Below are 23,373 nucleotides of genomic sequence, written 5' to 3'. Positions count from 1 at the left end.
GCTTACCTGAAATTTCCTTCTGGCCACAAAATACTGCATTCTCCTGATGACTTTCACAGCGGTTCTGTGTGCTTCAGTCAGTCTGCCAAGGAACACAAACACAGACAGACATCAGCTGGGGGGACAGGAGGGAGGAAAAATGTCTCAATGGAAGATGCTGACTCCCAGCACCGAAATGTAAGACTATGTTTTATCTTTACAATACAAAACTGCAGTGTAGCAAGCTGTGAGTGAGTGGATGCTTTGTTCTCCTGCTTTGCCTTCCTGCAAATTGTGGTTCTAAGTATTCAAAACTGATAAGTGAGACAATGAAAGCAGGTACACAAAGACAATACATGTGGAAGGGATTAGACAGGATTACTGTCAATGCACACAACTGGCATCAGTTTGAAAAATATTAAATGTTTTCAGAACCATGACTGCATTCCTTATTTTGCATTTACTTAGCGTTTGTCCATGAGCTCTATTGCACAGAAATTAAGTCCTTCAAAAATACTTTGAAGGAAAGACAAATCAAAGTGTCCTAAAAAAAAAAAAGTAAATAAAAATGAACACAACACATCCTCTCAGCACATGTGTGTGTGTGTGTGTGTGTGTCTGTACTGGTATTCAAACACAGAATCGGACATTTTATAACTCAGCTGTATCACTTCACCTAGAGGATCCTGCATTTGCAGAACATTAATTGTGGCACTTGTTAGGCAATTAATTACCACACCTCTTCTTTATGGTGAATTTTGGCAGAGTAGAGAGGAAGCAGGAACATGGTAATTGTAAGAATGAATATTTTCTTGAAGAACTGACTCCTTCCCCATGGATTCCTTTATTCATTCAAAATAAGTGAACTAAAGAAAACCAAATTTTCTTTCCAAGGAAGTTGTATTGTTGGGAAATCTATGTTTTTTTATGGACATCATCCTTGACATGTGATGATAATCCCAGGAAAGCTTTCCAGCAAGAATCTCCTGAAAACACAATCTGCTGCCTCTTCCCCGGGTGTCTGGCTGGGGAAAAGGAAGTATTGGCTTGACCACCTACTTGGGTGCCACAGTTTAGAGACAAAGTCTTTAAAAAGTGGAAAGGCTACAGTGGATTATTACAAATTGAAGGAAATAAAGGCTAAACAAGCAGGGACTGTGTTGTAAGAATTAACGCACTAATTCATTTTTATAATTATTCTTTGGGGAAAACAGAGTTTATCCTACAATATGCTGAGTTGGAAGGGACCCATCAGGATCATCGAGTCCAACTCCTGGTACCCCAATAATCCCACCTGTGCCTAAGAGCTTCTGACTGGGTGAAGATGCCATAGCCACAGGCTTTTAAAACAAGCTTTCAGCAGCTTTTTCTTGCTCTTTCCACTTCAAGTCACAGAATAACATTAAATAGATACGCACAAAAATCTGTCTGCCCTGCCTATATGCCCATATTTAATTTACCTGTGTCTATCCATGCAGATGTCCACATAAATACACTCACACATGCAAACACATAGAAGACAAAGCAGGGTGAGCATGCCTGAAGAACCACCTTTGTTGTACACCATCAGCAGCACAGCTGAGGAGGAATCTTTACATTTGTGTAAGCCCATCAAGGGGATTTCAGAAGTGTCACTGACGAGCTAGCAGCAGTTTAGCCTGCAGGACCTTTATTATGGTGGAAAAAAAGCCCTCAGCTTGACATGCAGGGCCCCAGCTGAGCTCCTGTGGCTGCTGACTAGAACAGAGATGACATTCTGCTTGCAAATGGCACAGAATTGATAGAGAAATCTTTGTCAGCCTCTACAACCAATTTTTTTAATAACCACAAAAGAATCACAGTTTAAGGTTTAGAGGTTAGCCTATCTCCCCTGTGTAGCAGTTAAGATAAAAACTTGAAATTATCCCCTAGAAATAAATGATGTGAAACTTCATATGTATACTTGAGGGTTTTTTTTTATTAGGCTAATCCAAATGAGATGGTTCAGGCACTGTTTAAACAGGCTTAAATAAACAAGTTTAAAGAAGTCAGAGATGGAACCAAACCAAGGCAGTAATTTCATCCTAATTCCCCGCTTCAGCACAAATCAGGGCTACAGAACTTTTTCCATTGTGTTATCAAGCTAAAGTTTTCAAAACTATGAGGCTGAACTCTTGGAACCTGATGCACAGCTGAACAGGCCTCATTTTTAGAGAGAGAAGTAATTTATTTTTCAAATACAGCTAAGAAGGTCACGCAACTATCATTCCAGAGCACTTGATATCATCATGTTCCAACTGGCAAAACTCACACCAGTCTCATTGGGAGAAAATTCTGAAATAGAAGTGACTGTCAGATTTGATGGTCACTGGTGTTAAATTGAGAGTCAGAAATGTGTGAAACCTGACTTTGAGGGAAAAATAGCATGAAAAGGTGCAAATCCATATACTGAGACATTTGGATAAGTCATCTTAATTGCCCCAATAAATCCCCAGGGAGCACAGCAGCTCCAGATGAGATAAATTCCTGCTCTGTACAGCAAGCAGAGCTATCCTCCTGATGGGAGGTTGGGGCAGTGTGGCCGTGATCCTAAATATTTTTCTAAGATTTTAGCTGATTTTCATAGGTTTCTGACCACTAATGTCCATAATGGATAATTACAACTACTACTGACTAGGTTACATTTATCCCTGAATGTAGCCCAACTTATCTACCCTGCTAAACCTTATATTTTATCCCAAACCCCTGGATTGGGCAAAACTCCTTCAGCCTTGGAGGTGTCGGTCTGTCATGTGCCAGAAACATCCACCAGGAGAGAACAAATGGTCAGGGATGCTCAGGGCCCTGCTTTGGTAGTGCCCAGCAGGAGCACAGCACCACTTGCAGCAAACCTCCTGGATATTTTAGGATAAGCATCTGATGAGACAACAGCCTGAGGGGGGGTGTGACGGACACCACATCTGCACACTCTTTCCATGTGCATTTTCTATGGAAACAATAAAGAAAGGGACAGATCTACACAGGGATTGTGGTTTCTAACTCCCTCGGGGATGAGGATTTAACTCCTTTCATAGCCTGGCTCCCAAACAGCAGCAGCTGAGCCCTTGCTCTAGGCAGGAACAGGAGTGGGTGGGTGCCCACACCTCTGTCCCTACAGAGCAGCCAAACTCTCCTGCCTCTGTGCACCAGAGGGCAGTGGCACACACACACACAAGGAGATGCTTTCCAGCACATTAAGACATGTAATTATTTTTTAAAATCTACCCAGAAACCCAAGCTTAAGCCCTCCTCATAAGGATGGAGTCCACACTGAGGGGGGGGTGGTGGTTACTATTGGGTGGGTTGTTTTGTCTGTATGTTGTGCTCAAAAGAATATAATTAGAACTTTATTGGCACACAATTCCATGCTTTTCCATCTTTTAACCCAAGCAACAGGAAATAACGTTTTGTCAAAACCTTCCCTTAAAACACTTTGTAAAGGAGAACAAAATTACATTTGAACAGAAGTGATCTGGCTTTGGGAAAGTTATGAGCACATAAATTAATAATTGAAGCTTGCAACATCTGTAACCGTAATGGATACCATGAAATGTCTATTGAAATAACATTTCCTTGGATCCATAAATGGTACTGACATCATCTCTAACTGTGTCTTCAACAGGACCCAAGGCAGTGTGTGTTCCTTACCTCTCTGCTCAAGGATTTCTCAGCAGGATGTTCAATTTTAAAAGGTCTCACAACTAGCCTTAATTACAATGAGTCGTTCCTAGTTTGGCTCCTGGGCCGTGGCTGTGGTAGGGCAGGGAGGAAGGGGAGTGGGTGGTGGTCCTGGATCATGGATGTTCACACAGTCCCACCCCGGGGGGATGCTCAGGATCACTTTGCAGCTATTCTGGAAGGGCTGGGGAAGGGGACTCCTCTTGGCTGGCTCTGCCCCCACTTCTGCAGGTCCTGGCTGTGCCTGTGTGCGTGCAGAGCCTGGTGGGACAGCTGTGAGCCCAAGGGCCACTACAGGCTGGGCTTGCTCCTCTGCTCAGGGCTCAGACAGCACTGAAAGGCATCACTTTCAGCTAAAACACTTGGGTGTATTCAAGACTGCCTTTTTTTTTTTTTTTTTTTTTTTTTTTTAACAGCAGGAAGGCTGTAGCTTAAGCCAAAGAAGCCAAATATTTTCTTTTTTGTTGGAAATAATTGAACCACAGGAGAAAATAGAGATGATGAAATCTAAGCAACAGTAAAAACTATCCCACAGGGATGTTTTTATAATCTTTCTTTGATATGGCATTCTGTTTGTTTAAAAGCTGGTGTTGACCAGTTCAGATGTACTCTTTTTCTTCTTCTCTATGGAGTCTGATAACTTCCAGCCTAATGTGCTTTGGAGCAGTCAGGGAATATTTTAAGTGAAAAAAAAAAGATACCTAAATGGACCCTAAAGCCAAGCAGAGTTACAACTATTGCAGACCATGCTGAGGTACAGCTCAAGTCTCCAAACAAGCCTATTATCAGTGGGATGTATTTTTAGTCCAGCAGCATTTTTTAATCATTAGAGTTGACTTCAGTGTAGGGATCAGGGAAGGGACTTTGCCCAGGCTGGGCTGCAGGGTGGCTGCAGATAGTGGAATGTGAATTCCAGACTGGTTTTCCTGACGTTTATTCAGGTGTCATGAATTAGAGGAGCTATTCGGTGTAACATCATGAGCTGTGGAAAACAAAGGCCACTTCAGCAAGGCCAGTTATAGCTCTCTGTCCCAATATGCAAAACTGGTTTGAGGATACATGCTCACAGCATGTGGGTTACTGCTGAGCTTCATTCATTTGTCAGATATTCATTGCTTAGCAGGAAAATACACACAGAGTCACACTAACTCTGGTCCCTGGATGGTTGGTAACTCCTGCCCAGAGTAACATACAGCATCGTCTGGTCTGGAGCTGTCCACTTGGCATTAGTTTCTAAGCAGAAACAGGGACTAGATCAGTGATGGGAACTGAAATGTACAGAAGTTACCTGAGAAGTCAGCCCTCCATCTGCCTTTTTGCTTTCCCACCACATTTGATTAAGATTATTCACTTTCCAGCTCTGTTTCTGGGAAGAACATTGATTCCTGGTCTGAAGTTTTAATTTTTTTTTCCATGGGCAATTATCTCAAATGGGCTGATATTTTATTGGTAAAATTTAAAAGAAATCTTATTTGCACTGAAAACAAGAGACAAGAAGGGTGGAAGCAGAGAAATCAAAAAGACAAAATTAGAGAGCTTCTTGCAGGCAGATGCAGCAGCTGGTCCATATGAAATCACACACACAAAGCAGACCTTCTATTGCTGGAGAAAAGTGGTGGAGGGACATGGTTCTCGTCACAAGGGAAAGGATCTTACATAATGTGGTTTTAAAACTGAGGGAAGCTGTAATATCCAAATTTTAAAAAAACTAATTTTCCCTATAAATGAAAATATTTTTGCCTTCAGCTAAGCCAAGCCAGACAAAATGCCTTGAGCCTTTTAAACCCCATGATTTAAGAGAAGGTTGCAGCTTGAGTCTGACATGCAAACACCTGGAACTGTCAGGCAATGATCCTGATTCCAGAGCTCATCCCAGGCCAGGAGCAGCAGAGAAGTGCAACATAAATATAAACATGAGAGGTTTCCAGTCTTGTAATATTTCATCAGAGCCTTGTAAAGAACAGACACTTCTGGAGCATTTCCACCCCTTACACGATGGAAATTATATAAGATGCTATTTGCACTGAAACCTGAGGGAACATTTCAGAAAATTTTGGCACAACTTTACTTTTCCCTTTATTCCTAATCACCACTCCACCTTAAATCTACCTCATCTCTATTGTAATGATATCCTTACCTGAACCTTTCCAAGCTTGTGTTTGGCTCAAAGCTACAAATAAATTAGGATTGGCTCCTCTCAAACAGAGCAGCCTGGAGGCCTATTTGGCTTCACCATGTTCTGCTGACAGCCTCAGTTTGTGAAGGAATGCTGCAGTCTCTGCAAATCCCTCCTCTACAGGTACAGTCCTGGTAGGAAAGAGTACAGAAGTGAGAGATTACAGCTTGTGAGGGGCTGCTTTCTGGGATCTGGTTGTTTTGCTGAAGATTTTGTGGCATTTGCTGCCTTTACCCACCCACCCATCCAACATACACTGCTGCCTCTGAATTCGTTCAGAACACAGCTGCCTCTACTTCTACTTGCCCCTCTAACCTGACCTTCCCTGAGGTGAAGGGAAAAGAAATCAGGTTTCCTACAGCAGGGAATTTAGGGGCAGGGAAGACAATGCAAGGACAGGACAACAGCTCTGAGGGCAAACTGCCAGAAGAGGAAGAACCAGGAGAGGTTTAGAGGGAACAACAGGCCAGACAATACATGGGCAAAGGAAACTCCACTGGGAGAAGTAGCAGCACAGGGTGATTTCTTCAGGTTGTCCAGGAACAGAATAAAGTAAGTAAAAAGCTCCTGAAAATTCTCAGAGGTGGATGTAATCTGCTCACTGAATGTGATTTCATGAAGAAGAAAAGCCCCTGAACTTGGAGTTGTTTTTCTCAACTGCAGACAGTTGGAGTTTTCAGTTACAAGTTTGTTCTGTCATATTACAAAGTGGGTTTATTGAGAAAGTGGGAGAAAAGCACTGTGTTAGTCCCCTGCTAATTAAAATGCATAATTAAAATGAGTAATTAAGCTTACTACAGAATGCTCTTGTGTCTGGGAGCCCAACTGCCCTTGGACAACAACTCATCTGCTGAACTGTCTCTGAGAACTAAAGTAGCCATTGGATATTGTGGTTACATCTTTCCTCTATTTTTTGTTGGCAGCAAAATAAAAGTCCCTGGTCTCTTTTCTGCCATTTTATTTCTTCCATTCTTTTCTTGCAATGTCAGAACAAACAAGATGATGTCATAGGAATGTCTTTTCAGTGTGCAAACATTTCTTTTCAGAAATGCAAACACAGAAAGATTTTCTTTTTTCTTTTTCTTTTCTTTTTTTTCTGAGCAAACAGCTTCTAGAAATTGCCACAATAACTTCCTGTGTTAGCTCTGACCATCACTACTGCTGGTCCCAGGATAGGTGAAATGCTCCTGTCTCCATGCCAGCTCTCATTTGCTTAGAAAACACCCTTAAGCCACAAACCCCTTCTTGGGATGTGGACAGATGCTGGCAGATAATGACATGTTTTTATCCCACATATTAAAATATTCACTGATCCTAGCAGCTAAGTAATTTTTTTTTTTAATTATCTCTCCTTAAAACTTGGTCTTCATCAATTCATCTTTTAAAAAATGCCTACAGACCATCTAGCTGCTAAAAGACACTGCTGAGACAGCCATCACCAAGTCCAAACAACTTCCCAGAGACATCTTTCTGGAATCTGAATAGCCTTCACATCTGTGCAGCACGGTAATGGGACGGCCTTTTTCTATTGGTTCTGGTTTTCTCACTTTAAAAAAAAATGCCACAACCAAAATTAATGAACTTTAGGACTTCATTTTCCTCTTCTCTGTATTCAGCATTTATGGGAACAACGTGGTGTTGTTAATATACACCAATGACTGAGCGCTGTATTTATGCCTCAATGATTTTCTGTCATGAGAATATAATGCCTGGCAAAGACTGATTCTCTGAAATACCAGTTTGTTTGGGGTCATTAATCTTAATTCCTATCTTGCCTGAATAGGAACTGGATAACAGTCAAGTCAGGGAATAGTTCTGAGAATTAAAACTTCAATGCCTTTTGGGCTGCTCAAGGCTTCACATTTCTTTAAAAAAAAAAAAAAGTAATTAATTAATGTGCACCAAGTACTAGGGAGAGACCCTGTGGAATAACGCAAAATGCTTCTTGTGGTTTTAAAAAACAAAAAACCAGTGGCTTTTGGCAGGATTTTTCCTTAGTAGTTCTTGTGATTTAGTAGTTGCAGCAGGGGCTATGGAAACACAACTCCTGGTTTCTTGAACTGATTGATGTGACTGGCCTATGGGTTTCCGGGTGATCTTGTTTAAGTTCTTTTACCTGGCTGTGCTCTAGTTTATATGTCTATAAAATAGGTGTAAAACCTGTCTAAGTTATGGAGCTGTCATGGGGATTTTAAGGCAATTAGCAGTCCCAAATGAAGCTGTATTTTATTTATAGAATGAGTCAGCAGGGGGTGGGAAAAAAAAAAAAAAAAAGAGCAGTGACAATATGTTTATCCCTTAATGGTGATAAGAAACAATGGATACTGGTCTGCAGGCTTGGGATAAACTGCCAAGACACTGAGCCCTGAGCAGAGGTTTTTTTCCAAAGCATTCTCCCCTTTCTACCTGCCCTGCTCCTCCTCTCCTGAGCACCTGAGCAATCCCTGTTCACCAGATACCCGGCAATGCAAGACACTCACAGCATCTGAAGCCAAACAGGACCATTAGATCATAAATGTGACCTGCTCAACAGTGCAGGGGATTGCATTTCACACAGCTGCCCTTGCCCTGAGCCAAAAACCTTGAGTAGGAGTAAAGTAACTTTCCAGAAAGGCAACTGGCCTTGATAGAAAGACCTTTATATACTGTTAAAAAGTGCCTTATTTTTTATTTAAATTTGTCAGTATTCAGCTTCTAGGCTCCTCTCTTCAACTGGAGTAGCAGAGCAATTTCAGCCTTTTCCAGGCCTATCTTTATTCCAGGGACCTTCAGGGGTGCCAGATGCACTGCCCATGGCCTGGCAGGGAGACCAGGCTGTGGTGTAGAGAAGAGAGAGTACAGTACTGCTCTCTGTGGAATTGCAAGGGGAGACTGAAATCCTACATTTTTTCCCCATTATTTTTCTGCCTGTGGTTTGAATCATGCTACCAGTAATTACAGAGATTCATAACAGAGATGCTTAGACTGGCTAGAATGGAGAATGAATGGGAAGGTCTATGTGTGGAAGTGGTAGAAAGGGAACACCAGCACAAAAAGCACTGTGAGGGTGGCAGGTGCATGAACGTCACAGCACAATTATGAACAGCTGTTGAAAATACCCAATTCAGGAACACAAAGGAGCAGGTTCAGTCAGAACTGAAAAAGGCCACTAAGAGGTGATGGTAGGACAATACAGAACAGGGCTGGAGTCTTAAGACACTCTGGTAAGAAGACAGAGTGGAGGAAATAATTCCTAATCATTCCCAGAGGTGTCAGAGCATGGAGGAAATAAAATATCCTGGTCACTATCACCTCCCAAAGGCAAAAAAGGTTTGGTGGCACCTGGGATCCTGAGGATGTCCCAGCATGAAGACTCAGCAGAGCATTACATGGCCCTCCACACAATGGCAAGAAACCCTGAGCATCCCACCTGGATGCTGAGCAGGGACACAGGCTGGGGGACACACAGAATGGTATCTGTGAGTACCTGGTCATGGGATGTGAATGGCTGAAACTTGCCATCTTCAAAGAAAATTACTTTATCCCCTGCTAATGTTTGGTATCGAGCATTGGGACACACAATCAGTTTATACCAGCAGAAAAGCTCCTTGAGAACTGGTTCTCAAAGGGATCTCCTATCTGATCACCTGCAGATTTGCCTTTTCAAGGTCTTCTCAAACCCACAGATATCCTCACAAGGTCCATGCAAACTTCCATCACAACCCATTTTGAGCTCCAATGGCAGTTTCTACAAACCCATGTGCCAAGAAAGGATATTACTTTGCCACTGGAGAAACTGCCATTTCAAAACCAGACAAAAATCATGTATCTTTAAAAAGAAAAAAAAAAAATTAGTGTGCTTGAACTATTTTGCAGACAACAGTGATCATACTCATAGAACCTCACAGGGAACTTTACATGACCACAGACACGTATTATTTTTCCACCCTGTATTTCATGTAAGAACATGCATAAAAATCCTACAGGTCTCACTTGCCTAATACTGAAAATATGCAGTGCTTATCAATAGTTTACGATAGAAATAAATATCTTGCAAAGAATTGCAAGCTTCACTTGTGAAAACAATCACTGAAACCAGAAATTTTGCTGAGCTGCTTATTTCAAGAGATTTCACTTGCTCATTGAGAAACTACTTTCTGTTCAAAGATTGTGCATTTTTTCTTTACTTTCAGGAAAAGATGCTATCTCTTGGCATTTTTATTTTTCTGGCAGACCTTTAGCTCAGCCAGTGGATGAACAGAAGGAAAGTGTTCATATACTAATTGCTTGTGACTTACTATTAAAGAACAGGAAAAATTCTGTTTTCAATGTAAGTGAGGAAATCTGTGCCTTCATGCTCTGGGGAATTCAGATTTTCCTGTCTTTGTTTCCATCCTAATACAAAGGAAAAATACTTTAAAAGTCATTACGAAACAAAAGATTCTGAAAGCATTTGAACCTGAAATGATAATATGCTTCAATTTTCCCATCTCCATTTTAAATGCACTTTTGATTCCAAAAAAACCAAATATTTTATCCTCTTACAAAATGAATACATTTTATTTGGTTTATGCCATTTCTCCTCCCTGTAACTGGGACTCTTCCCTGTAGACATACCCTGCACTGCATCATCTGGTGCAGAATGAAGACCACATATCTCAGAGATGTAAACTGGTTTACAGGATGCTACTGAAGAATGGCATATCCATGCTATGAATCCCATGAAACACCAAATCATCCTGGGAAGACTCAGTTCAAATAATGGAAAGGACTTTGACAATTTTCCACTAATAACAGTGTCCTGAATTCTGTCTGCATCAAGTGAGTTTTGTTTTCACTCCTCTGTTACAAAATAAAATAAACTTCCACTGCCTGCCAAAATTTTGTCATGGAAAAACTCCATTTTAAAGTGTCTTTTTCCCTCCTCTTTTGAAAAAATCATCAGCTCTTTTTTCATGGAAAGTTATTAGCAAATAAGTATCTGATAGAAGCAAAAGATAGCCATTTACTATAGAGTGCAGGAGGTGAGCTAATTAACAGGATAATGGCTATTAGTGCTTCAAAGTCTCAACGTTTTGGGTTTTGATTTTTTTGCGTGTGTTTTGTTTGGGTTTTTTTAATTGGGCCTTGAGGATGCCAGTACTTCAATCAAAAGTGTTTCTAAATAATTATGCACTCATTTAGGTGGCTAACCACCTGAATTGCTGTAGTTAGAACACTTGATATAAACAATTAATTATGTTAGCACTGCTGAAGGCTGTTTTTAAGATCTAGATACAGAAATATGTTCAAACAAAGAAAACCCCAAATCACAAGGGGATCTGTGTTTCATTTGACACATGCCCACTGATTGTTCTCTGACAACAATCTGAGAACTCCTCTTGGAAACCCTGTGTAAGAATGAAATAAAAACTAGGAATGATGCTATCAGGACTCCCGCTGAAATGGAATTATTTTCTTTATCCAAGGAACAGATACATAGAAATTGCCTCAAATCAGTTTTATCTTCTCTTTGAGCAGCTGGCTTTATTCTGTATCTGAAGGAACTTATTGCAGAGATGACACAGCAGCTCAAGCATTCACGTACTCAAGCCCAAAATTTCAGTGCTCCAAAAAGTGAAATAGGTCATGACCCTGTACATTCGGAGCTGAAGTAAGAACGTACTTCTTCTCCTCTAATTTAATTCTCTTACACAGAAGTTTCCCAGCATTCTGCTGTCCTCCAGCAAGTCCTCACAGCATTGAGCTGGCTTGATAATGGATTACAGGTGTAGTTTTCTAAAAGTTCACAAAACTATAAACTTCAACCCCATTCCAAAGGAGCTTGACACAATTTATCTTTTTGCTTGGCTATTATGCAAAAACAAACTATGCAAAATCTCAGGTTTGGCATGGATTCGAAACAAAACCACTTGAAAGGCTGCAATTTAAAGTGAATTTTCTTTGACAATTTCAGTTTGCCCAAACCTGAAATTCAAAGCAAACCTCAGGGCAGAAGTGCAAACCAGAACAGATAGAAATCAGCAGATGTTTACACAACACTCCATGAATCAAAGGTACCTAACTTCACATGATACCAAGCAGAGGCTGACAAAACAGGAATCAGACGGGAACATTTTTGAGCATGATCTACTTCACATTTGACAAAATAATTAATCTCTCCTATTACCAGTCTTTTAACCACAAAGACTCATAATCTCAAGTTTTAAGCTCTTTTCCCAATCTTAAAATTCCTATTTTCATCCTTCAATCTTTCTCAAATTTTCAAGCCTCATGCTGTGAGGACTACAGGGGAAATAAAACCGTTTTATTCTACAGAGAACCCATCTTTAAATGTGTTCTCTGTAGAATAATCACCTGTACTGGTGAACCTGATGAGTCTGCATGATAACTGATAATTTCCCTGAATTATAAAGTGTCATCAAGATAATTGATAATACACACTTACAGACTACGGAGACTCTTCAAAATGCACACAAAGTTTTAAAAAATATATCATTCCTGTGTGTTGTTTTTCAGATACCTCAGGTCGGGTTTTGAAACTACAGTCTCTATTCCTGGAAGCTGTAAAGTTAAACCCTGAAAGTGTTTACACACCTCTCCTACACCTTCCAAAATAGCTCTTTAATGGAAGTACCTAGGGAATGGGAATGGGGAACTAACTTAACTTTCCAAATGACTGAGGAAAAATACCTGCATAGGCCAAGATCTGTTCAGAATTAATGAAGGGCTTGATTCTGCAAACCCACATGCAAGTAATTCTGTACATGAGTTACTTCCCTGAGAGCAGAGGCTGTGGATAGGTATCAAACCATATTCAAAATTAAAATTTGCAACGTGGCAGCCCGATTATGCAATTAAAAGTGGTGTTCAGGGAGTGTTCTTCAGTTATTTATCCTCATTATTTCTGCATGATTTTATTGCATATTTTCATATTGTTCACAAGAAAACTGGGCATTTTGGAGACAGACATATATATGTATAAAACACCACATTTAATTCACTTGCATGAGTTAAGCTCTTTGGTGAATTTCAGAAAATAATTAAACATGCACTAAAGTATATACAAAGTTCTAGGTTGTGAGCATAAATATGGAAAAATACAAACCTGATTTATAAGTTCAAAATAATTTCTCAAGAGTCATTTAACCATAGTTTTAATAGCATGAAAATTACTAATTTAAGGTCAGGAGTAATTTAGTTTTGACTGACTTGGCAATCCTTTGTTCTCTGGGTCATGTAAGTGCTGAGTAAATTATAAACCTGTAATGCTATCCTGAGGTCAAGGAACTTCAGAACTGATTTGATATATTGGTCTCCTGGAAAGTTCTTCCAAGGCCAGTACCCCCTAAACTATGTTTATGAGTTGACTGCATTAATAACTGATAGAGTCATAAAATATTAGCAGAGGTGAAATATACCCTTGAAAAGAAGAGCGTGCTCAAATCGGGATTTTTGAATGAGAGACAGGCAAGTCAGAAATATCTGTGAGAAGACAAGTTTCTACATAGTACTGAAAAAAAACCAAACATAACTGAGAAAAGGTGTAAATGTCTGACTTCAGGAAAAGAACCAGACTGATTATTCCTGTGAACATTACACGGGATAATTCTGTGTTTGTGAAGCAAAACTTCACATTCATATCTTACTTGGGGCAAAAATAAACAAGCCACCAACTACTTTTACAGACTATATCAGAAGCATAAATACATTAAAAAAATAAGCAACTACTCATTTAATGCAGGCTTTGCTCTATCCCATAATACTTGCCATTGAAAATCTGAAATAGGATGTAAAGTGTTTTCCATTCAAGAATTAAGTGTGCATTATAGGAGCACTTCTTAATTTTGAACTTTTTCATGTTTCCAAGCAAAAGCCATCACACTGCTAAAGAAATATACTGTAAAGCCCAGCCCTGTTGTAGAAGGAAATCAGGTTTGAGAAGCAGAACTTTCCCTTCATGAAGCCATGCTGGCTGACACCAATGACTGTGCAGTCTTCCAGGTGGTTTTCAATCCCTCCCAGAATCATCTTTTCCATGATTTTCCAGGGCACTGAAGTGAGGCTGATGCAGCTTTGTGAATTGGCTCAGAGATGGATCTCAAGGATGATGGACAGAGCAGGGAGGGGAGGGATGTGCAGCTGGAGCAGAACCTGCCCATCAGTCATGGAGAGCTTTGTGTTGGCTCAGCCTCAGCCTAAGTAGCTCCTCCAGCTCAATGACAGCACGTGCTACCACAGGTGTCTGACAGCTTGTGAAAAAATAGGTGAAGCCTGGCAGGTTTGAGAAGCAAGTGTTGTAACTGCATCAGGCAGGGGAGGAGGGCAAATTAGCAGTGAAAACAGCCCGTGCTGATTTGAGAACGAGGGCACTTGAACTGGCTGGCTGTGAGCTGGCTTACATAAATATTATTTACATTATAGGCAAGGTAGAACTCATCTCCTTATGCTGAGCTCAGGGCACTGGCACGTTCCTCACTGAGGGTCAGAGGGAGTTCAGCTCAGGTCTAGGCTTTAACAACATCAGCAGAAGGGTGAGGGTTTGAATCAAGAATTCAACAACTCTGGGTTTAAGTTGCATTACAAACTTCTCCCCAAACGTTCTGTGAGCAGCAACTTCTTTGTGTTCACTGTGAAAAGCAATAAATTTGAACAGATGATGTGTGGGACAGAAGATTTAGTGACTAAAGGCTGCCCCCTACAACACACATAGTTCCTAAAGTTGCAGTCACTGTTTTGCTTTTCAATCTCCATCAAAAACGTCTTCTTGATTCTGTATTTGAGTTTCTTGGTGTATCAGTACTACAAAATAAAATTTCAGTTTGCTAACGTTTATCAGCTGTATTCTAAATGAAAGATATTTTCTGGGAGATACCGAAAGAAACTTCCCTCCTCCCTCATTTCAGATAATACATACTGTATGGAGAGTATATGCTGTATTGTATATTTTCTATAAAAACATTACACTTTTAACTTCCTTGGGACCACGTATATAAATATTTGTACATGAAATTATTTTATGCCATAAATTTCTGTTAATGTTCTAAAAATATTTGTTCAGGCAAATGAAATTACAGTAAAATATTTTACTACAGATCAGTCAAAGGTTCTCAAAACTTTATATTCTTAAAAAACAATCTTTCAAGCTATAAAACAGAGTTCCATTTTAGATATCAAAAAGACAAATTTAACCAGCTTGACTTGATTAATACCCAGCAGTTTAACATTTTAGAAAACACTGAGATCTAAGGTGAAATAAAGCCAAGTTGTAAGCATTTTCTCTTATTACATACATGTTTTAATTTTGTTTTCTAGAAACTTATTCTGTTAGAGGCAAATGGCACTGGATGTGGGATTATGTGCATATTTCCTATTGCAATTAGCACAAATGAGAGCAGGATGTGCCCAGCACACAAAGCTTCAAGTACACAAATTGTTAATAAATCTGACTCCTCACAAGCCAGAAAAGTAGTGCAGCATTCAGAACGATGTGTGGTCCCAGATCTATTTCCAAGGGAGCTCCTTGGGGTGTCCCAACACCTCAGTCAGGAGCTCATTGAGACTCCCAATGGCTTTTGCCACCCACAGTGGAAGCTCCTGGGCAGTGGGGAGAGCCCTGTTCTGCACCATCATTTCTGCTCACACTAAAGTCCCTTTAATGGCAGCAGCTTCCCCTCAGAAAGGTTCCAAACAGCCCCCAAATCACAGGCACAGCATCAGCAGCTTTCCTGTGTGTCTTTGTGAAAAGCTGTTTCCCCTCCTCCAAATCCCCAACAAAGACCACGGTCAGGTGAGTTTGAGTTCCCAGGAGCTCTCAGCTTTCTCAGGAGCTCAGCACAGCTGCAGACACCCCTGAGCCCAGCTCACACTCACAGCTCAGCACCAGCATTCTGCTGACCCATCTCCTCACTGTGTTCTGCAGCCCCTGCTCCCCACGCTGCTCGCGCTGCCTGGCCCTGACTGATGCACTGGAGTGGCTACCTAAAACAGAGTCTAGACAAGATTAAGAGAATAAAAATGGGTATTTGTTAAAGGTCTTCAATATGTACACCTTGGGCACCCAAAAGCCTCGCAGAGGCTACACCCAAGATGGACAATGGTCACAAGTTTTTCACACAGATATAAGTTTGGTCCATTTAAATATCAGGGGTTAATCCTCCAATTACAGCTTCAAGAAATGAAGTCATGTACCCCCAGTTTGCTCATCCCCAACTCACTTTTGTTTATAATTTTTGGTGGCCTGAGGCAGTAAGGTATCCTTGAGTCCCAGGCCCAGAGAGGAATTGTTTTTTCTGAATAAAACAGGACAACAGTTGCTGACAGGCTATGGAGCTTTAGAGTTATACACTAAACAATTGCAGGATTACAAATGTATGAAAAATATAAAAAGGCTAAAATCCTAAGGCATCACAACCACCTGCAAATGCCAGCTGCTAAAGCTTGCTCCCTGCCCTGCCTTCTCTGCAGGAATCCCACACCTCTGGATGCCAACATCCCTCGGGGTGCCCGTGCTGCACACACTGAGAGCTGCCCAGTGCCGAGGGGATGCTTCAGACCATGGGTGCCAAGGGAAGAGCATAGAGAGATTCATGGGCCGTGAGTCTCGACTCAGGTTTAGGAATTTACTCTGACAATTTACTAATCACCTTGAATCTTTTAGATGTGCCCAAATACCTTTTTCCCTTGCAGCATTAGTGTGTTGCCCAGATGGAAATAGTTTTTCTTCCTCTCATTTGCATCAGCAGCAAGTAACAGCTCCTTGGGCTTGTGTCAATTTTAATTTTTTTTTTTTTTTTTTTTTTTTTTTTTTTTTTTTTTTTAGGGGGTAAGGGCATATTTTTGTTCTTTTCAGACTTAACATGATTTTCTTGTAGTTCATGTTTCACCTCTAAACACAGCAAACTTAAGGTCACCTCAGGTGTCTCTCAAAACAAAAGAATCAAGAACACCAGTAGTCACACCTATATCAGAGACAGATCTCCAAAAACCGTATCTCTACATAGAGTTTTTCTGTATTCCATTGCAATGGATTCTGGTAAGACAGGAAAGAGAAAAAAAAAAAAGTTATATACTCTTTTTCTGTATTTTCTTTCCAGCTGGCCCACAGAACAGTTTTACAACTCAAGTGTTGAATCAAGGATAGGATGTCACTGTGTCATTACTGCTAAAGTATATTTTTGTTTATTGAACAACAACAAATGCATTCCAGAAATAAAAATCGCTGATAAAATTTTAAAAAATAATGTCAGGGTGGCAGCACTAACCAGGAGAGTTTAGAAAATGCCCAATGTTAGGTACCTCCACAAACTCAGTTGAATGCATAATTCTATGCATTAGCATTATACTAGGATTGCTGGAGTTTTCAAAACGAGTGAAAACATACTCAGATAGTATCTTCTGCACTACATTCAGCAAAGAATTGAGAAAGTTCACTACATAGTCTCCCTTACCTGATTTATGTTGGCTTTTGCAATAAAATTCCGGTGACTGCATTTTATTTTTTTTTTAATGTAAAGAAAATACCATGCAGTACAAATAGCACCACAGTAGGGAAGCCTCAGTTCTCGTATTCATTTCAAATCTGGGGCACTGCACAAACATTAGAATAATCCTAAACCAAACAGCCAGCCCATTCTTACAGCAAGAGAAAGGTGGTGGGGAAATCAAGTGCCTGGGTTGAAGTCACAAAGGTGAAACACTTGAAGATGGACTGGACAGGTCATTCAGCCACTAACCAGCCTCAGCTGGGAAGGAAAAACTGAAGCCAGCACAGGTGTGCCTTTCTTCAGGCATGACAGCACATGGCAGAGTCAGCCATGTGAACACTGCTTTGAGTGTCAAAGGTCTGAACTAACGTGCACAAGACCCATTCCATGCAAGAGGAATTTGTACCAAACTGGGAGTTAGGCTAGGCTTAGATGTCTGTGCAGCTTTCCTGGTGATCTTGGTTACTGTGGGCTCCTCAGAGGCCTTACTTTTGTCCAAGAAGTTGATTGCAAACTCAATGAAGAAATAAAGAAGTTGAAATGAATAGATGACATAATGTCCCACTATATAAAAAGCCCAAAAGCATTGAAGAAAACACTCAGTACAAAAGCTTTCTATTCATGTAACATAACTGTAGATGTTTTTTTTACACATGGAAAAACAGAAAGCTCAAATCAGTGTTCACAGAGAAATTTAATTTCAGTTTTTTTGGTTTTTTTAACATACTTGTGCTCATAGTTTGCAAACTTAAGCCATGGTGCTTAATAGATGTGTCTCTGTGTCAGAAATTTAGAATACAAACTTTTACCTCAGACATTAACTCAGATCCACTGTGGCAAATCAGGATGGGAGACAGACACAAAAGCTAAAAGTTTAATGAAAAAATGCAACAAAACCACAAAAGCCTAGTGCTGAAACTTCTGAGTTTTGTGCCTTTTTACTTTATGACCATAAGGTTTCACTGAAAGAGTGTTTGCATTGAATATATTTTCTTTGCATTCTTTTTGGAGACGGGTTCATATGAGAATCGTATTTTTGTTTCCTGGGATTCCATCTGCTCCCACTGCCATTACCCTCTGTGTGAGCCCTTCACAAATGGCTCCTGTGGACACAATTCAGGGCTTCAGGTGAGGAACAGTTACAAGAGTAAGATTAACTCTTCAGATGGAAAAGTCTCCCTTTCATTCAGATTTCCTTGATCACAAAGAGTGAGAGAGAGTGGAAAACAAGAGAATGGAATTCATAGCAGTAACAGAATTGTCAGTGTTTAGAAGTGTTCCTAAAGAAAATGTAGCTCTGAACTTTTTTTCAGAAAAGTTCCTGCCTACATGCAAAGGGTGCTGGGTTGACAGAATAGGTAACATGAACTCCTTTACAATTAGATGATGTTCTGCCAGAGCTATAAAAAAGTATAAGAATGAAGTAACTTAGTCACCACTAAAATCATAATTGTACACTCATCCAGGCTGGAAGTGCAGCTCAATCCCTTGTTAGCTCAGGGCTAATGTCAAAGTTAGGTCAGGTTGCTCAGGTTTTCAGAATCTTTGGAGCAGAATCTCCAGTTATGAGGTAATAATAGCCCCAGAGGCCCATCAGGCTGGCAAGCTGTATTCCAATGTCCCATAAAAGAACTGGGATCAGCTTTGTGGCATGAAAATCACTCAGCACGCTACACAGAAATACAAGTAAAGGACAACACTATGACTGCAAATGCTTAAGAAAAATTTCAATCAGCATATGAGAGGTTTATGGAAAGGATTTTGGAAGGGCAGCAGAAAGACCAGTTTCTTTCCCAAAAACTACTAATGAACCTCAGGTGTGACCTCAGGCAAAATCACTTCAGTGCTCCATCCTCCTGCTTCCCTCCCCACTGGGTCTATTTAGACTGGGAGTGCTCAGGGACAGGGACTGTCTCTCCTTGTCTATTTACACAGTGTCTGACACAGCCAGCCCCCCGTCCTGCAGGGGACCTACAAATGCTATTGCATTACAGAAAAATAACAACAGTGACAAGCAAGATGGAACCAAATTAGGCAAACTGTGAGAGGGATTGAATTTATTGTGAGAAGCTTTGCTGTTTTTTTTTTTTTTTTTTTTTTTTTTTTAAGAGTTTATTATGACAGCAGATTTTAATGCACAGTTAGAGCAGGCAAAGCCAGCAATAAAAATGCATGTAGGGGCAGAGCTGTACAAACTGAAGGCTAAAGATCAGATTTGGGTCTGTTAATGGAACCTACAGTTAATCTGTTAGATATGATTTTTTGTTGCATGTGATATAGCACATTTTCATTTACTTATTTTCAAAATGGGAAGATATTGAAATTATTTTAGAGACAGGAAACAGATAACAGTGATCGTGTGTGTTAGCAAAATTTCACCCAGTTATCCCTCATAATGACACCAATAACTTGTTTCATATTCTTATCTTCAAGGGTATCCTCTTTACTTTCCAACTTTCAGTTAAATATCTGTACTGAGTTTTCAATATTATCCTGGACTTCTTTTCAAATTCATTTCCATCAGTGTGAACTACCCATTTCTGAACTTCATGAGACTAATATTGTAGACTCCAGCAGAATTTTTAGCTCCTTCCAAGAAATGCTTCTAAGAAGGAGGAATACACTGAAGCCTGATGAAGCATTCATTTATTTTTTCATGTCAAGGAAAAAAGCAGTCTCAGGAGGAGGTAGCAGATAGTATGCAAATAGATTAAGCAGCCTTTTTGGAAATATTTTTACTTTCTTCCTAAAATACACTTTAGGATGATATGAATTCATAGACAAACTAATATGCCTTGAAATGGGAGATAAAGAATTTTTTTTTTTTTTTTGTATTTCTCTGTGGGGAATGTTTTTGGAAACACCTGATACCTGAGGCTGTCTACTTCATTTCAAAGGCAAGTATTTGCTCTTTAGGAGTAACCTCTGCTAATGGATGCAAACCTAGCAAGTCTACAAAATCACTTTGATCTCTGTTTCAAAATGTTCTTGGAATTTATCCATTGCCAGGGAATGGGTTTCTTCTCCTGGAAAGCTCTGAACCCTCGTATTAAATATACCCCTTGATCGACAAATTTAAATCTTAACATTTTAGACTTACAATATGATTTGTATCAATACAAAAGTGCCTTCACCATCTAAATATTCCAAAGATTTCTAGGTCCTTTTCTATTCCAGAAATAGAAGAAGAAATACTTCAGTCCCAAACATTTGTCATTTCTATCTCAATGTAAGCTTTATAAGCAAGAAACTGTGCCCAAACTGCCCAATTACAGTGCATGCAAGCAAAAAAAATGTATATTGTAAATTGTGTCAAGAGCTACCAAAATGTTTTTTTTTATTTTTCTACAATGAAGTGGATGTCAGTTGATGTTCTAAATGATGGATATCTGTAGCTTTTAATACTTTTAGATGACTTACCCATGGACACAGTCTTGCATAACTTCAGATAAAAATAGCTGGAACACAGAGGAGTTCAAGTGTGAAATGGACTTTGGACTTTTAATACAGTTTGATCAGGAAGCTTATAATTCTTGCTATATGAAATTCTTAAGTCTTAGTGAAACAAACTAAAATATGCCCCTCTGGAATTTGTTTGCTTTGGTTTATTTTTTTTCATTAGAACCAATTATTTGTCTTGTACTGCTATTTTGCCTCAGCCAGAACTGAGGAGCTATTTTCAATGAGCTTTTTATCTTTGTGAGATCTCTTGGAATAAATATTTTTCCCACAGAGGCAATCTAGTACACTGAATTATTGAGGACTTATTAAAAGAACAAAAGTCATAAGGAACAATGGAAATTTCACAGGCAATTCACAGCCTTTGCACTAAAACACCAGTTGAAGAGCCAATGTATTAATGAAATCCCAGTCCACAAGGCAGAAGTCTGAATATCAACTCTGCAGCCTGGTGTCCTGGCTTTGTATATTTTACAAAGGTCAAATTGAGCCCAAAAGCAAGTGCACAAAATGAAACACTGGACTAGCATTTTAAAAGGTGAGAATCCAGCTATGTTTTATCCTTATTTTGCTTTCTAGTCTTAAATTTATTGTTATTGGCTTGTAAGCTGTGTATAAAAACAAATATTCATCCAAGAGAAATATTAATAATTATAAATACAGGATTTCACAATAATTTGATTAACCCAATAAGTTAAAAAACCATATCAATCTGGTACACTGGATATATAACTTAAAAAGAAGGCTGAATAATTCAATTATGTATTTTAAACCCTACCACATATATGAGCAAGTCATACAATATAAATCAAGATGAAAATCTTACTTTCTGTGTTCTTCATTCAGAGTTTGACAACAACATTATGCAAATGCAAAGTTTGACTTCAGATCAGAATATTGCTGAAAAGAGCAGATACTGATTCCTGACTGAGGTCCACTTTGAAATTTCACACAGTTTAAGCTTTCTGTCTTGGATGAATGATTTAGATGATATTTAAAATTAATTTTATTATTTGATCTAGACAGATGAAATTACATTTATTCAACCTGGAGCGAATTTAACTTGTGGGTCTTCTCAAAGGTGTAATGCCACCCAAGCTCTGGCCAAAAGACTGACTGGTAGAATCAAATCCCATGGCCTAATCTGGAATCAATACACACCTCTGAGCTACAAAACCATATTGACTATGTTTGATATGAATGTTTAAGGAATTTGTGTTTGAGGAAAAATGGCAAAATGAGCTTTCAACATTGGACTGTAAAAAAAAAAAAGAATATTAATAAGACAACACTCTATTTCTTACTGTTTTGGAAGGAAAGAAGAGGTAGAAAAAGGAAATGTAAGATGCAATATTTGCTTTTTTTTAAGTGAACAGACCTGACGTTTCTCAGAGAGTGGCTGAGCACCTCCTTCAAAAAGCACAGAGTCCCCCAGCACCAACACACGTTGGCTTCACTGCAGAATGCCTTCCTACCACACTGCAGATTCACTTGACTTCCTCCTGGGAAGTGCAGCTTTCTTCCCTAACAATGGCCCAACTGGTTTTCATAACAGATAAATGCTCCCTGCTGTGAATTGTAAAAGAAAAACATGTCAAACAACCAACAATAAAAAGAAGCACAGCCAAAAGACTGGCTTTTCCTGTTTTTATGTGCAGCACAGAGGAAACCAAGCACGTGAACTGCACTTGGCTCCTTACAAGTCAAAATATCATTTCTTTTAAATGAGAAGAGGAAAAAATGCAACTCATTTCTGACCCTTTTTCACTCTGAAGTGCAGACATGAAAACTGAACCCATTAGCACTTAGTTTCCAGAGGTTATAATGAAACCTCTGAATGTGAAAGTCATATGCTTTGTTAAAAATACAAAAAAAAGAATGGTTATTCAGTTAGGATTTTTCCACCCTTTTAAAAGCTGTTAGAATATGAGTGATAAGGACATCCAGCTGCCATTCTGATGACCCCATGGTATTTTCTAGTTTTATATTCTTTACTCTTGCTGACAAAAGATCACTTGCTTAAACTCCCTTTCTCTTTCATCCCATCATGTATTTTCTTTCTGCTGCCCTGCATGCTTCTCTTCATTGCCTTTTCCCCCCAACTAACTAAATAAACTAACTTTTATTAGCCTACTAGTTTTATTTTGATGTCTCTAGATAATTAGATTGGCGAAATTCCCTTTCTTGCTGTCCTTCTCACCTGCTTAAACTGGGAGATGCCAGAAATTATGTTCTTTTTATTGAACATGGATGAATCTGCAAATTATTATTTAACATTAGACCTCAGTCTGGGTTAAATTGTGCAGAAAATGGTCAAAGAGATCAAATGCACCTATTGCCATGGCTGAAGACAACACAGGTTTATGGTACATCCCTGATAACTGTTGATGAGCAGGTAAAAAAGTGTAATTTGGAGACTGAACAGCTGTTTACAGTGCCAAGAGTCATTTTGATAAGAGTGAGCTTCTGACAGTCCTGCTTGGACTGAGTGAACACTGCTTTTTGTTAGTGCTTTTCCTCAAGCAAAGATCTCTCTGTTCTCTTTTTCTTTTCCTCTTGTTTGCTACCTGTATCAGACTCCTGGAAGGAAATACTGCT

At 39.5% G+C, this 23,373-nt stretch overlaps 1 protein-coding gene and 1 long non-coding RNA gene across 2 annotated transcripts in view; both read right to left on the bottom strand.

Annotated features, from left to right (window-relative positions):
* The window catches only part of LOC128788749 (potassium voltage-gated channel subfamily KQT member 1-like), a 405,996-nt gene that overhangs the window by 189,899 nt on the left and 192,724 nt on the right, over nt 1-23,373 (bottom strand). The window contains exon 13 of the mRNA XM_053944006.1: nt 7-82. Coding sequence (XP_053799981.1) covers nt 7-82 — 76 coding nt within the window. The remainder of the gene's footprint in view (nt 1-6; nt 83-23,373) is intronic.
* Nucleotides 17,992-18,800, bottom strand: LOC128788750 (uncharacterized). Its single transcript, XR_008431192.1, has 2 exons — nt 18,646-18,800; nt 17,992-18,419 (listed from the first exon to the last, which is right to left on the bottom strand). It is a non-coding gene; the product is annotated as an uncharacterized LOC128788750 (long non-coding RNA).

The sequence above is a fragment of the Vidua chalybeata genome, chromosome 5 (assembly GCF_026979565.1).
Source record: "Vidua chalybeata isolate OUT-0048 chromosome 5, bVidCha1 merged haplotype, whole genome shotgun sequence".
Taxonomy (NCBI): domain Eukaryota; kingdom Metazoa; phylum Chordata; class Aves; order Passeriformes; family Viduidae; genus Vidua; species Vidua chalybeata.
The sequence above is the reverse complement of the archived record's forward strand: the minus strand, read 5'-3'. Positions and strand labels throughout refer to the sequence as shown.